This window comes from Alternaria infectoria, assembly GCF_024043175.1.
Source record: "Alternaria infectoria strain BMP 0036 chromosome Unknown scaffold_10, whole genome shotgun sequence".
In the NCBI taxonomy this organism is placed as follows: domain Eukaryota; kingdom Fungi; phylum Ascomycota; class Dothideomycetes; order Pleosporales; family Pleosporaceae; genus Alternaria; species Alternaria infectoria.
Window position 1 is genome coordinate 1,046,884 of NW_026250699.1, and position 15,381 is coordinate 1,062,264.

Genomic DNA, 15,381 nt, shown 5'->3' on the forward strand with positions numbered 1-15,381 from the left:
GTCCAGCTGTGGCGACCCGACCGGGCTTGAAGTTCGCCGACTACTGGATGCTAGCCATTCGTATGTCTGCCATCGGAATTGTCGTCACCGGAATCTCGCTCGGAGCGATGCGCAGATACATCTCCATAGGCCTGAGCCGTGTATTTGGGGAAGAAGTAGATGCGGATCTCAAGCTAGCCTTTCTTGGTTTCTTCAACAAAAGCCTCGATGTCCTCTTGGTGAGCTCTTTAGAATATATGGCTTCATTCTTTATCACAGTCTGGATGGCTCAGACGCCTGTAGTGGGTGATACGCGTGGTGTGAAGTACAGCGACTTTGGTTTGAGAGAGGAGTTGACGAAGCCGTGGATGACTGTCAGCAGTTTTGTCACAAGGTGGCGAAGGTCTAGCTTGAGCTGGAAGAGCGTTGCTCGCTGTTTGCTTTGTCTTTGCGTATCTGTCTCGGTTATGTTGCAAGGCTTGGCCGTGAATACTGTGGCTATACCAAAGAAGCGTTGGTATCCTAACTACCAGAACGGTTGGAAAACGACGGCACATGACCGAACGACAATGAGGATTGAGTATCCCAAAGTATCACTCCTCGGCGTGGACTGGCTAAACATCCTCGGTGTCGGCCAATCCAATATTGGAGGGGAAGGCTACCCACCATGGGACTGGGCGCTCGGCATGTCCGCTTCTCTCGCGTTCACCGGCTTAACGCATGTTGTATCCACGGTAAAGGAAACGCGGAAAGGCTGGAGGCATGTGTATAATTACCGGCTGGACGGAGATTCATGGAAGCGCTGGACTGCACTCAATACCGACTTCGGCCTATCAAATGGGTCAGTCGAGACGGCCTCCGCAGACGATGGGCAAGTAACCAGTGTCTACGACTGGCTCAGGAACACGGACCATCAGCCAACATCTTCATCGATCGGTTGGACCGGTAACCTGACGCTCATACTGCCAGTATTGAACACTGTCTGCACGACAATGGAGTCATTGAACCCGGAGGCGTCAATCGTTGTGCGGCCGCCAGCTAGAAACGAATCGTCGGAAGCCGTGATCATAACCGATTTTGGACCAGTTCCATCCCTAGGCTTTGCCGGTGCCACTTGTTCCAGCTTGTTCCGACACGGATTATACGCAGTCAATGTGTGGATCGTGGATAGGGAAAGTCCCGACCTTAGCTTTAACCATTACGGCGCTGAATTGAACCAGAAGATCGTTTACGACCGCACGACTGCAAGCGACTTTGATGTTGCCAATGAAGTAGGCATGCAGGCACGGGACGTCATGCCGAGGCTTGAGCTATTGGTTCCATCGACAAGATTGCTGCCGCAATTCCTATTGATGAGTCGCAACCTACAGGCAATCGATCCACTTGTGAACTCCGACGCCATTGGCCTGTCGATCATCATAGGGATCCTATTCCAGAACATCCTCAGCATGAGCAATAAGTACTGGTCTCCTCTTCCGTTATCTCTGCCTTCGCAATCGGAGGATAAGATTGTATCCTATCCAATTCAATGGCAATTGTACGGGTCCAGTCCGCGTCTAGGCTGGGAGTGGGTTGCCGTTGCCGTCCTCGCGATTGTGCTGTTGTCGTCTTGCTTTGGCATATATCAAACACTGCGGTACTGGATGGCACCGGGTCCATGGGTACAGCTTGATGGTATGATGATGATTGCGCAGCGAAGCCCGAAGCTTGAGGGCATCGGAGATGAAGGAACGGCGCGGGAGAGGATATACTCAGTAGAAGAGAATGGGAGTGGGGTATTGATACTCAAGAGTAGAGCAGGGTAGTATATAGCCACCCTGAGTAGTTGTACAAGGCGTCACCGCCGTTTCATGATAGCCCTCTTTTCAAAGAGACTGAATGCTTCTCAGACACCATACCTGAACTCGCGTACCTTCTTCTGGTAGTAGTAAGTCGCCAGCGCACCAGTCGCACCCAGAGCGATCGGTACAGGCGCGCGTCCGCCGGTCTTCATGATGCGCGGTATCGCAGAGCCCATCAACATGATGCTGTTGCCAAGCGCAAGTTCAGTGCCGTAATCCTGGTTCTGCTTGATACGGTAGCCTTGGATCGCAGGTTAGCTGAAGCGCTCACAAGCAGCTGTATACGTCCAATGCAGCCGGAAACACAGCCTATGGGCTAAACAGCTTACCAGCAAGAGCATACGAAGCACCCAATCCGATTCCAGCGACAAGGCTTGGTGTTGAGCGTGTTCGGAGATAGCCAGCAGTTCCTCCGACGGCCACTGCACATCATTTCTCAGTCAGCTCTCATACACCCAGACACGCAGATGGCGTCGTAGCACTTACACAAGCCTGCCAATGTGAAAGACGGATGCTCGGCCATTATTTCCCTGCGTTGGTTTGATGAGAAGCGATGCTCGTGAGTGATGGTGTGCTGATGTGGTGCCACAGGATGAAATGATTGGGAAGCTGCCGAGGGCCAGCACGGACGTGCCAAGACACGATGACACTATCTTGGGAAACGGGTAAGAGCAGAAGATGCAACTAGCATGAGATTGACAACGTATTAAGTTCATTACTACATGTATGGGTATCTGGTGAGCGATCTAACGATAGAAAAAGGCGACTCCAAAAGAGTATGAGCTGCGGTGCGATGAATGAAAACCCTGCCACTCTTCCATACCAAGACGCCGAAAAGCGAAATCCTTCTCCAAGAAAAACATCGCTCGATAATCGTCAGTGTGTTGCGCAACAAAAATTATCTTGATTTCGTCACTGATCCTCCCGTGACAACCTGGAACATCATCAGGTCACGATTGAATGGCTCACGCTGTACCTCGTGCTGGGCGGCGCAAAAGCTGAATAGCCGGGCGGCATCTCTTCTCGCGTACCAACACTTGCGCTGCGAGCCGTCTCAGGGCTCGGAGGCGCAACGCTGCGTGGAGCAAAGACATCAGAGGCAGCTCTGAATGCCGTCTCCTCAACACTCCTCGCCCTAGCATTTTCAATACCAGTATCACTGCCTTCGGCGCAGATCTGGATCGGGACCTTGAGGTGTATACTCGAGCTTCCGTGAGCGGAGAACTGCAGCGCGAGGGTGTATGTTCGTGAGATGAGGCAGGAATGGAATGTCGGTATAAAGTTTTGTGTCATAGGAAGCGTGATTGGCACCAAGATCTGTGCTGTGTAGAAGGCACCTTGCTTGTAATCCTTGGATGCAGGTAGTATGCCAATCGCAAAGGCCTTCTCCGCTTCGCTCAGAGTTGAGCAATCGCTAATACCAGAGTCGCGTCGAACTAGGCTTTCTGGGCTAGGGTTTTGTGCCGCATCGTGCTTTTCCCATTGGGCGGAGGCGATGCAAAGATTGGACAGCGGCACGTACTCGGAGTACAGGCCTTGCGACAGATCGAACCCGAGCGTAGACCGCGTCGGTAGATTCTGCCTAGGAGCTGAGGCGTAGTAGGTCACGACCTTCATCTTTGTTCCTAATGAACCGAGTTTCGGTGGTGCGCTGGTCTCCTCTGTGGGATCAAAACGTAGAACTAACTTGGCCATAGTCGTGATCGTTCTGCCCTCTGTTGATCTTGCGCCCGGAATGACAAGAGGCGGCGGCTGAATAGTCTTCGCAGACAATGTCCCGAGCTTTCCTTTGAACAAACCCTTCTTGACTGTCTTTTCCTGTCGCGATCGGTACTCGTCATTGTGGTCAATGTTCAGCGGGGGCTGCTCTGCAAAGGCTGGCTTCACGCGCACCTTCTTCAGCTTATCAGCAAGCACCGAGATGCCTTCTGATCCGCGGGTGTGCGCGATTTTGACTTGGATTCCGTAGGTGATCTTTGACATTTCCGGTGCAAGGTCGTCAAGCAGTGTACTGCCAAAACCAGCAAGATCGGGATCGCCAATGCTGGGTGGTAGTGAGAGATGTACTTCGCGTATGTGGTCCGAGACTACTGTATGCGAGCAGGCTTTTGGTAGTAGTTGCGAAGGGATGGTAAATGTGAAGGGAAACTTGTAGGGTCTTCCAGCTTCAAAAATTCTTGGGGAGGGGAAGTTTGATTGGTCTATTGGCTGTCTAAGAGTCAAAAACCGGTGCTTTGCCTCTGTTCGTCCTGTCATTGTTGGCGTAGTCGTCATCCTATCCACATATACCTGGCTTGTACCTGTATGCTGTCAGATACGATCATTGCTAAGTTCGTGCATGATCTATGCTTACCAGTGAATGCGATGTCGATATCCTCAAAACGAGTATCGTGCGGTGCAGTGATGGTGACTGTGCCCTCGATAGTATCCATGGAAGAATAGCTTGTGATGAACTTGTGGCAGTGGCCATTGCTGTCGTTGAGATCGATCACGATGGTAGGCTGGCCATGATGCGAGATGTTGCGGACCTTGTAGCCGATTTGATTGCCCAGCGCCTGCATCCTGTCTGGTGGCGCAAACACTGATGTGTTCGATGAAGAAGACATGTCGATGCTGTCGCGTGCCTTAAGGTCGGCTTGCTAGTCGCAATAGCCAAGGCGAGGTCGCACCAGAAAGCGGGGAACAAGCCTGCTCAGATAAGACGTCTCGAATGCGGAGAAGCTGAGAGCTGGGCAGCTGGGGTAGTGCAAATAGGCAGAGATCAGACTAGTAGGTGGCGAGTGAAGATAAGACGTCTGCTCCAGGACTGCACCACAAACAAGTGGGCCTTAAGGTTGTCTTATACATGGCACTCAGGCACGCCCTGGGTTGAGTCATTTGCAAGCGGCACAAAACTAGGGCTGGTAGGTGATGAGAAGGTTGCATGCTGCAGATGGATGATGCGCTGAGCGATGGCTTGCTTTGCCGTCGGATACGCGGGGGAGTCATCCTGCATCCATCACAAACCACGCCCTTGACTCCAATAGCGTCGTGCGCTAAGCCCATACAGGTGCCTGTCTCTACATTTCCGCAAAGCTGAGTACTGGACGACATCAGGACGTCTCCACAAGTTACATGGTCTCGAATGTGCTTTTCTCAGATTCTGTGATCTTGCCCGTCGCGAACGTGCTAGCTTGCGGCCCGCCCACCAACCATAGCGGTACTCTGGCGGTCAGTTATGTGCCTCAAACCAGCCCTACAGGTTCTCATGCCACAAAAGTTGAACAAGCGCGACACGTTCCTGACTACTCGCGTTGAGAGTACACGACGGGTGGATACCTTTTGTCATAGGCTTCATTGCAAATTTTCAACGTTATGCCGTTAAGTGGTAGAGTCAATAAACGTCGCGTTTCAACCTCATCCAACAATCGGGGCTCTCCGAAGTTGCGTTTGTTAGCAAATTTTCCCTTTCTTGCAGCTAAGAAAACTTCCAGAAAAGGGGCGACGCCTGGTGGACCATCATAAGTATACTGACATGGTTGATTGTTGGCGGCTTAATTAGACATGCATATCGGCGTCGCGGACGTATGAAACTTGCATGTAGGGCGCACGCGCACGCGTTGGAGAAGGGCGCGGTGGTGATTAATCAGCGCCCTTGTCTTGCTCCTGGCCACTCAGGACGGGCCGATGGCGGCAGCGGCTTACTTTGCTGTGAGATACACGGCATAGCAGCTGAACTCCGATGGCATGCTATTCCGAAGCATGCAAGTTTTCCTTCGTATCGCATTCCTAGCGGAAACGTATCCTGTGTCCGTTGGAAAAGCCGTGAGCGTGACTGTCGTTGCCTCAGCTACTGCAGGTTCTCCGGTGATAGGAGTACCTGATGACAAAACAAAGCCCACCAACAGATTGATGGTAAGCAACGGCAGAGGTAGATGCGGTGTCGGAGGTTTGGCGACAATTGGGTGATGCTCTGCTGTCGATGCAGGTGGTGTTGCGGGATGATCCAGGGCACGGGCTGGGATGACGGAGGAACCTTCCGCGAACGTCATCTCGCCATCAGGAGCTCCGCGCTCAGCTATCGCAGCACCAGTGCAACTTCTCAGCTCAAAATTCACGATGCGGGTCGATCCCGCACGCGACGAAGAAGAACGCGCTCACCCTACGGCGTAGAATGACGATTGCACCTCACCCCTCGCCCACTGCCTTGCGTCTTCACCTACCACCGTGACGGTGAACAAAACCCTGGAACCATATACACACTATCACCTTGCACAACGGAAAAGCTGAACAGGTTTGCAGCCTACATTAAGATAAAATTATGCAAATCAGGCGATCTAAAGTCAACGTAGGCTCCGGGTGTTTAGTATGGCCGAAATCCCTACTCCTCCAGCGTCGTCCGCGCCGTCACAGCATGCGTCGCCCCTCCCACAAGCACGCAAACACCCGTTGAAGCCCGGCGGCCCGAGGGAATCTGATCTGATACGCTACCTCGACCATGGCGTCAACAGCATCCAGAAGCGAGTGGACAACCGCATGACGAACCGAAAGCTTAAGCCAGCGCCGGGCGAGGAGGAAGGATACAAGGCGTTCTGGGAAGTCGCAAAAGACCTCGATGGCCTGGTAGATGTTGTCTGGGTATCTGGATCACCGAACCTCCAGATACCCTATCTGCTCAACCTCGCCGTCCTCACCGCCGACTTCCTCCCACTATTCGATTCCTCAACGCGTTCCGCTCAGGCTACTTTCCGTCTTCTCTCGAAACTCGACTACGCCTTCTCCTCTTTACTTACCGGGCACGATACTGCGACCGGAGAGTTCTTACCTGGGTTTGAGAATGGTCGTACAGTCACCACAACGGACAAGGTTCGCTTGAAGGGCGTTGTAGACCGGACCAGGCTCACGGTCACCCGTGTAATGAGCGGAGACAGCGTGGTCGGTGACGAGGGCGATGTAGGTGAGGCTATGGACACGGATACAGAAGAAGAGGCAGAGGCAGAGGCAGAGGCAGGTGGGCGTCAAGGCGCTGTGACTTTTGAAGGCTTCGAGGATAATGACGACGATGAGGAAGATGAGGACTGGGAAGAGCGCGGTGTTGCGAGTGTGTACGAAAAGACTATAGGCGAGTTAGGCGATGTCCTAGGCGGTCCACCGATTGGCATCATTACCGACGACTGGGGCGTCAACGGCACCGAGCAGCAAAGAAGCGGCGGAGGCTTCGTTGAGTCCGGGGGTGAAGTCGAGCTCTGATGTATGGTATCGGCTGCCGTCAGCTGCGCACCCGTTTGAGGCGAAATCATACGCAAACTAGGCGTTCTTTGTAAGTATCTCCTCGTGCGCATATGACTCATTACGATTGGGATGGTTACACTCAGTCTTCTCTCTACATGGTCTGCCGGCGCGTCGGGGTTTCTCAAAGCTGCTTGATTTGCATCTCCATCACTTTTATTCATCGCGTGTATATTCTCATAGCCAAATCCACTTTCATGGCACCTGTGTACATTTAAGATTGCCATACGTCAGGTAGGATGTGTATTGACGCAAGTCTGGCCACGGCGGCGAGGACGAGTGCGCGGAAAGAGCACTGGAGGTACCTGCCGGAAACGGAAGCCCACGATATACGTCACGCGATTTCAGCAGCGCTCGGTCACCGCAACGCGTCCCCCATACACCCCCACCATGCTCGACACGCTCTAGACGGCCTTACCGCACCCAACCGACTCGAGAATTTCCAATCGCCGGGCAGTGCGGCATTGCCTCTTGCGACGGCCATGTCATAATACGTGTATATTCTTTCACCTGCAAATATGCCTACCTACTTCGCGCGTGGCGTCTCGGTGCGCCTGGGCGCGATTCCGCTCAGTGATACGACTACAGCAAAGATCATACTGAGAAAGGGGGAGGCAGCCAAGCAGCAGTCTGCATTGGCTGAAAAGAGGCTGTTGGGGAGCAAGTTGTTGAAGGAAGAGCAAGTGCCTTTCCCCGGTGATGAGGCTGCCTTCCAGCTCAACTGGCTTGCACAAGCGCCTTTCATGCAGACCCGGGTCGGGAATGACATATACGAAGATGAAGCTTCTAGGGATGTACAGGGAGCGACCAAGGGTGCGCATCTTCTGCCTAATACTAAGAGCACCACCGCGGCTAACGATAGCTTCCCAGATGTCTCGCAGCGCACACTGAAAGCACTTACCCTCCACGTCAACCTCTCCGACCAGACTTATGTCTCCGGCCTCTACAACCAGAGAACATCGCTCAAGATCGAAGTCTTCTTCAATGGAACACTCGCCGCATGTTTGGCCATGCCCAACTACGACGGCAAATCTGGCTCGAAAGACCATCACCAGGTTTTCGCGGGCACTAGAGTCGACTTTCTCGCTGAGCGGCCATGGCTCATCCTGCCACCCGGAGTCGCCGCAGATGGCAGTACTGCGAAGAAGAACACACCACCTTCGGTAGAACAGCGCTGGCAACACATTGGCCAGGCGCTCCAAGCTGAAGCACGCGAACGGGGTACCGACGAACAAGGCAACATACCTCCTACTGCCGAGTTCCTCCACGCGCTTGCGACAACGCAGATGCCGGAGCAAGTACACACTATGCAGAGACCGGGTGGAAAGACGTTCGGAGTCATTGACGTGGTCATCACATCTGGAGAGGGTAGGAAGCTCACTAGCGGCGTGGGCTACTTGAAGGCACCGAAGCGCATGATTGACGAGAGTTACCCGTTCGTGCTCGGAGCCGACGGCAGTACTATGCATCTACGTGTCGATGCGCCTGGCAAGAGTGAGAGTGACGCGGAACCTCAAGATACCATCGAGCCGAGCTCAGAGGTCATCGACGTCGATGCAGAAGGCGACAGCGATCCAGAGTATGGGTCTCATACAAAGAAACGGGCTCTCCGGTCCGGAGTGCAGACGATGCGGGATATGTCACCTGTCTTGCCATCAGCTCTAACCATGGAACCCTTGACGCTGTCAAGTCCACCACTCGCCGGTGTCGGATCAAGCATTCCAGCACTGATAGCACCAAACATTACAGATGCAAGAATTACGTCTTCACCAGTTCGAAGAAGTGCAGATACCTCCAACATACCGCGCGCACCGGAGACTGGACGAGCGCATACGCACGACGCAGTACGCATCTCAGAAGCGGAGCTCACGTCGCGTGCAGGGTTCACTCCGAAGATGATGAATCCAGATCTGACCCCAAACTCGCAAACGCCTCACATGCTCCCATCACCATATACCTTTCAATTCTCGGATCCAACACTGGGAGGAGTCGCACCCAGTGATCTCATGCGTCAGATACCGGGCGACAACGCCGGCCTGACGTCTAGTCCGCTCGATCGCTTTCCCACGGCTTTTCAGGGCCCAGGTCACCAGTACGCATCACCTTTTCCTACACATTTACCAGGGCTCAGGCAAGCACCCTCAAGTCATAGGCCGCATGCGGGTTCTCTGCCTGGAGAACCACGTGGTGGCTTACCCGAAAGCCAATACACGCGTCGAGACTACACCATGTCCGGTATGGGGCCCAACTTCTGCGGAGCTCCCGAGAGCTACAAGCCAAACATGTTACCACAAGTCGCAAACCTCCATGGATATCAGGAATCTCGGCCACCACACCTGTCATTTCCGCCGTTTGATCGCAGACTGTCCCTGCCGTTACCGCCGGCAGGTTTGTACTCAGTACCTACAAAGCCAAAACGAAGTGTCTCTCCGAAGAAAGCATCTCCTCCAAAACAGTCGATGAAGACAAATTCCAACATCGTGGTCAGACGCTTGGTAGTTTATGGGCAAGATAGATCAATTATAGTGGATCATAGGTGGGAGCCTGAACTGCGTTTAGACTTGGCTTCCAATCGCCCCGTTCAGAATCCGACTCGACAGGATATCGTCCCAGGAGATGATGAACAGAAGAGATCTATTGATTCAGAGAAGGCAAGCACCGAATTTCGCGGGTCAAGAAAAAGTACGGTCCGGATGGGAACGCCGCCGCCTACATCGCCATTAGAGCACGCGAAGACTGACCTGCCCCTCGCTATCGACAACCCACAAGAGACCAGCGCTTTCCAACCGAATGTTGTGTTTAAACAACCCGCATCTACTGTCAAGAACTCCATCCTAACGGGTGAACGACCTGAAGTAGAGGAGGTCAAGCTGCATGGTGACCAGCTGGATGCTGACTCAAGCAACCAGAGTATACATGCAACCGAATCAAGACTCTCGCGTCGTACAACTTCTAGCAACAACATTCTCAGTGTACAAGGCCCAAAGGCAAATCCATTCTGGTTCGAGGATCCAGAAGAGATACTTCGTGAAGCATCTGCGCGACTACGTCGATCTCGCTCTTTCGCCAAACCGAGAAACACGCCTGACGCAGCTCCATCGTCCAAGATCGCGATACCGGTCGTCCAGAACTCTAAGATCTGGGACACTGCTACATCTTCTCCTCTATCCAGCCTACATACAACTCCTGAGCCTGATATGGAGCCCATTTCATATACCCGGTCACCTCGAGCACCTATTAGATCGTCTCCTGCACCTATTCCGCAAGCGGATGGCTCACCGGAACGCAAAAACTTGCGCGGATCACGTCGCGGCAATGAAACTCCGTCTCCAGTGAAGCTCACTTCAACTCTAACGACACCTCAACTTGCGCGCCACGAACCCTCTACACCTCAATCCTCGGCTACGAAGAAACGCAAGAACCTCAACCGCACCCTACCGAAGGAGCCTCGCAGTCCCACACGTCTGAAGACGAACAGCAACCCATCGCTGAACCGGGATTGTGTCATCGCGTACGCAGAGAGCAAGGACAAGAAGAACAAACAGGGCATTCTAAGGCAGGTGAAGAGTGAGAGGCAGGGAGTGTTCAGTGAGAACGATGTCGTTTTTGCGGCCAGATTCTTCGTGGAGGAATGAGAATGTGTTATATGGCTTGCGGATGATGAAGTACAAGCACGCATGAGAGGTGCAGAAGACGTATGTAAAATCTGTACGCTCACGATGTACGAGCCTCGATGTTCTTCGATGCATCGAGCGCAATGAGAGGTCCTGTAATTTACATCTTATACCAAAATGTCTGTTGATCACGATTGAGGGATAACCAACGCGTGTAGAACAGCGATGTAAACCTGCACCATGACAGACGTTCGCCGCACTTAGAAAGTGGCAGATTCTGAGATGGCGTCATCGTTGTCGCGTAGTCACGTGCCAAGCGTTCTCAGGCTAGCCCGGGCACGGCCCCAGAACGCGGATTGTTACACGCGCATGCGAGCACGAACGACTACGATATCGGCTTCACACATGCAAGCTATCGCAACCTGACGACTCTATCCATCTACTCTGGCACGAACGATGAAGACACTTAGCGTAAAGTCTGCGCGCGCTCCAATTGGCATGCCTGGACTGGAGAATCATGCTAGAACGAACCATGGCTCGCTCTCTGAGTCAACCGCACTTGGCTGATATTCAACGACAGTGTCGCACCTGTTGAGAAATATAACACGGACCTTGCCGATACTCTAATAGCAATCTAGCCCACCCATTCTCAAAGCAGAGCTGCCACAATGGCGCAAACACAGCATGGCCACGCGAACGATACCCTTCGAGATGGCTCCCAAATAAGCCCGGCGCGCGCATTAGACGACAACCCCATAGACCTCCACGTTATCGGTCGCGGCACATGCGGCACCATCTACACCTGCGTGGATCTCTCCACGGCTGCAAACAAGATTGGTCGGAACCGAGACGCACTATGGAATGATATACGGCTGACGGCTCACGTACATCGGTCGTTGACGGAGTCAGAACGCGACTGGAAAATCAAAGACTACACTCCCAGGGTGCCAGCTATCAAGGGCTGGATAGCAGATGAAGCTAAAGAAGACTTTTGGGCAGAATTCGCCGGCTGTTTCACGGAAGCCGAGGACAAGGAGACGGCACCGTTCCTGTTTTCCCTGTCCCTTATTCCTACATTAGGCTCTGAGTTTCGACACGCTCTGATGACGCGCTACGAGTTCACTACATCCAAAGCCGCGGTATTCGCCAATCCCGAGAACGAGTTTTGTCTTGTGCGACCATATCTTGGACTGGCAACACGCAAGGACGAACCGTTGTGTAGGTCGGACAATCTTTGGAACTTTCCTTTAACAAGGGAGGACCTCACATCATTCCCATTCGACGACAACTTGGCGATGGAATTGGCAAAAGAAATGGCTACAGGCCTGGCTATCATACACTGGCATGCCCTCGTAGACGGTATGGATATCGAGTTTGTACTTGGAGGAGAAAATGACTGGGATGGGGAGCAAGTCATTCTTGCCAACGATCTCGAGACCTCTGAGCCCTTCTGCTCTTCCTCACCGCCGAATCTCGTTCTCGGCGCCCCGATGTCGAAACCCAACTGGAGACAGAACCGATGGGACCGAACACATCATATGTCAGATGAAATGCGCCTTTACGTCCTCGATTTCGATAAAGCCTCGCTCCTCTCCTTCGATCGACCCGAAGCCGCCATACAGCGATTAGTCACAGCGGTGACCTGTAACGATCCATACTTTCCCGATCCCTTGGCTACAGATGACGGAGGTAGACAGTTGTGGAATACTTTCAGAGAGACATACCTCGAGACTGCACACTCTGTGTCGAAGCCCCTTCGACGGACGTATGGGAAACGAGCGAGAGGCTGGCCGGTGTGGTTTATGGGACAATGGGAGAAGAAGGCGGAACAGCTGTCGGGAGGGAGGAACGGCGAGTTCATCGAGTTTGGGGACTAACAACTCACAGCTGTATTTGGAGTCCCGAGGCTGCTTTTTGGCCACAACGCTCGCAATACAGACAAGCTCGTATTCCCGATATGTACCTGATATACTCTGCGCTATGGAGATGTACGCTGTGTTTCCATTTGATATGCTGCGGAATCCTGCACAATGAACACGTCAGAGTCAGGTACGCTCCACGAAGAGCTAGCTCTGTCGCTGCATCCTGCATCTTCTTTGTAGTAGCGGCCCTCTAATGCTACCTGTTCGTCCAGGTTCACAGCAGCAGCCACATCTCTCACATTGCACACGACGCCTTCCGTCGCTATCAAAGCATCCAGCTCTCTTCAACGGCGCAACCTCCATGCATGTATCATCTTTCCGCATATCTTCCATCGCCATTTTTGCGTCTCATCCTGGACCCTTACATCTGTCGGTATGTGAGTTGACACGACCTGTACATCACGCCAGACACCTTTTCATAGTCACGGCCTTATAATCGTCTTCCGCGTGATGAATATACAGTGTAACTAACTGGTTCGCCTTTCATTTTATGCGATGATGACCTCGAAACTTGTCGCAGAGGATGCGATCGGTGTGGCCTCAGTATTAGTACCGATGTCAGCTGCCAAGTCTGTGGCGTTGCTCAGCCTCCCTCGTTTCTGTCAACTCCCGTTAGTATATCTCCTCAGAAACCCCCTTCATTCGTAACTGCTGCCTCGCATCTCACAGTCGAAACCGGAGCTTTACCTTATGCCCAGGGCATTCGCTATGTCAACAAACAACACAAGCACCAGTGTCTCTACCAACTCAACACAAGTCCGGCAGACTGCCTCTACCCGGTACTCGCCTCTTCTGCATAACGGCGACAGTTTCCGACTTTTGCGCGTGCTGCCTAGCCGGCGCCAAGGTTCTTCAATACGATGCGAATTATTCACGTCTTCGATCTCACGCGAACGAGATAAATATATCGCTGGATCTTATGTCTGGGGTCCACCCGAGCCGAAGCGATCTATACTCTTGGATGGCGAGCCCTTTCAAGTGCGAGACAATCTCTTTCGCTTTTTGAAAGCCTTCCGCAGCCGTCGCGAACCGCAGGTCATATGGCTGGATGCCATATGCATCAATCAGGACGACATTCAAGAGCGGAGTCATCAAGTTCAAGAGATGAAACGAATCTATTCTGGCGCCAAGTGCGTTTACAGCTGGCTTGGCTACGACGAGCCGATGCCTCATACCGGCATTTTCGACCTACAGTACATAATAGATTTGTACTATCGATGCCGAGGAGATGAACGCCAGCATACACGACAAAGACGTCGGGAGAAGTACATACTACAAGCAGAGTATTGGTCACGGATATGGATCGTTCAGGAGTTCCTTCTTGCACAAGACGTCCACTTATTGTCGGGAAGACACAAACTTCCCTACAACAAGTTGGAGAAGACCATACGAGGAGTCGTTTTCTTTAACGAATGGAAGGACGTAGTGCAAAGTAAAAACAAGATGTTCGCTCTCATACGCTATCGAGGTGTAGCATGGAGAACATTTGAAGATTTGTTTGAGCTCTTTGGAATGTTATCTCGATCAGTCCCTCTAGACGGTGTTTTCGCTTTACTTGGCCTACTCGAGGGGACTGAAGAAAACTGGAGGCTCATCAATATCGTCGATTATAGCCTCACCGTATGGCAGCTTCTCCAGCAAATCTTGGCGCTAAACTTCCTGAAGTCTCCTTTCGAATTTGCCGAAGAGTACAGTCGTTATGTTATCAAAGGACAAAGAGACGACTACATGGGCGGTCACGTTAGTCTGGAACCGATGAGAGCCTGGCCTATGCAACCACGCGGTGACGATGACAGTCGGTACGCGCGCACTGAAGGCTCCTCCATGGAGATGGCTATGGCTATAGCTATGAACACGTACCACGCCGTCTCCATGCGACTCGAAGTCGCAATGTATACGCCACGATGGCACACCATTTCTGGGCAAAGTGACGTAACAGCCGAGCTGACCAGGTGCTGTGAACTGCCAACGCGATCGGAGTCTTGTTATACGTACGTTGTATTCGGAGTTTGCGACTCACGATGCGCCACTACCTGCGCCACCCATGCAGTTGATGGCTTCTTCTGGACATTTTCCCGCGCGCATGAGTATGTCAGTGATTTCGCAAAGTTCACATCACTTGATGTACCACTACTCGCCTCTCATGCTTCAGGCGATATTTCTCAGCTTATTCACAACATCCAGCAACAGTCAATGGAGATGATAGAAGCTATAAGCAACAAAGTACGCATGACCGCAAGCGATACCTCCAGTGTTTTCTACGATCGAACCGCGTACAAACTAGAGACGGATGTCGAGACCATGGTAATATTGTCGACCTTTATCAAAGATTTGAATACTCATGACGGATGGCAAGGGTTGCTAGAGCTGGCAATAGACTTGATACGAAAATCAGGAACTGAAGAAGATGCTACGAGGCCCAATTAGCGCCCTCTGTCGAAGGAAGCATGTGTCGTAAAAGAGTGGGAGACACGTGCGGATTGATGGACGAGAGGACCAAGAGACGCTATGTTGTGCTACTGAGGCAGATGCGTCTCTCTTGACTACTCACTTAAGAGCATCACGGTGTTAGCTACTGTATGTTAATTTTGTCTTCGTATTGTGTATAGATGTAGAGATAGTAGCTAGGCTTCCAGTGTATAACGTTCTGCTGCATTACTTAGCACGTTCCATAGCTAATGCGACAGCTGCCTTCCGCACTGTTCTTAACCAAATAATTCTTTTGTACCACAGAGTCTCTCGATACAGGTAGTAAGG

The 15,381-nt window shown here is 52.3% G+C and overlaps 5 protein-coding genes across 5 annotated transcripts; 3 read left to right on the top strand and 2 right to left on the bottom strand.

Annotated features, from left to right (window-relative positions):
* Positions 1 to 1,864: 1,864 nt before the first annotated feature.
* J4E92_006797 (uncharacterized protein) lies at positions 1,865 to 2,343 on the bottom strand (the record flags this gene model as incomplete). The annotated part of the gene is made up of 3 exons (XM_051498163.1): positions 1,865 to 2,061; positions 2,150 to 2,242; positions 2,307 to 2,343. The coding sequence occupies 3 exons, from the start codon at positions 2,341 to 2,343 to the stop codon at positions 1,865 to 1,867; spliced, it is 327 nt and encodes a 108-aa protein (XP_051351889.1).
* Positions 2,344 to 2,765: 422 nt separating this feature from the next.
* J4E92_006798 (uncharacterized protein) lies at positions 2,766 to 4,426 on the bottom strand (the record flags this gene model as incomplete). Its single annotated transcript, XM_051498164.1, has 2 exons — positions 2,766 to 4,120; positions 4,174 to 4,426. 2 exons carry the CDS (start codon positions 4,424 to 4,426, stop codon positions 2,766 to 2,768), a joined length of 1,608 nt encoding a protein of 535 aa, XP_051351890.1.
* Positions 4,427 to 6,167: 1,741 nt separating this feature from the next.
* Positions 6,168 to 7,049, top strand: J4E92_006799 (uncharacterized protein; the record flags this gene model as incomplete). Its single annotated transcript, XM_051498165.1, has 1 exon — positions 6,168 to 7,049. One exon carries the CDS (start codon positions 6,168 to 6,170, stop codon positions 7,047 to 7,049), a length of 882 nt encoding a protein of 293 aa, XP_051351891.1.
* A 557-nt stretch (positions 7,050 to 7,606) lies between these two features.
* On the top strand, positions 7,607 to 10,723 carry J4E92_006800 (uncharacterized protein; the record flags this gene model as incomplete). The annotated part of the gene is made up of 2 exons (XM_051498166.1): positions 7,607 to 9,476; positions 9,813 to 10,723. The coding sequence occupies 2 exons, from the start codon at positions 7,607 to 7,609 to the stop codon at positions 10,721 to 10,723; spliced, it is 2,781 nt and encodes a 926-aa protein (XP_051351892.1).
* Positions 10,724 to 11,370: 647 nt separating this feature from the next.
* J4E92_006801 (uncharacterized protein) lies at positions 11,371 to 12,579 on the top strand (the record flags this gene model as incomplete). Its single annotated transcript, XM_051498167.1, has 1 exon — positions 11,371 to 12,579. One exon carries the CDS (start codon positions 11,371 to 11,373, stop codon positions 12,577 to 12,579), a length of 1,209 nt encoding a protein of 402 aa, XP_051351893.1.
* Between the last annotated feature and the right edge of the window lie 2,802 nt (positions 12,580 to 15,381).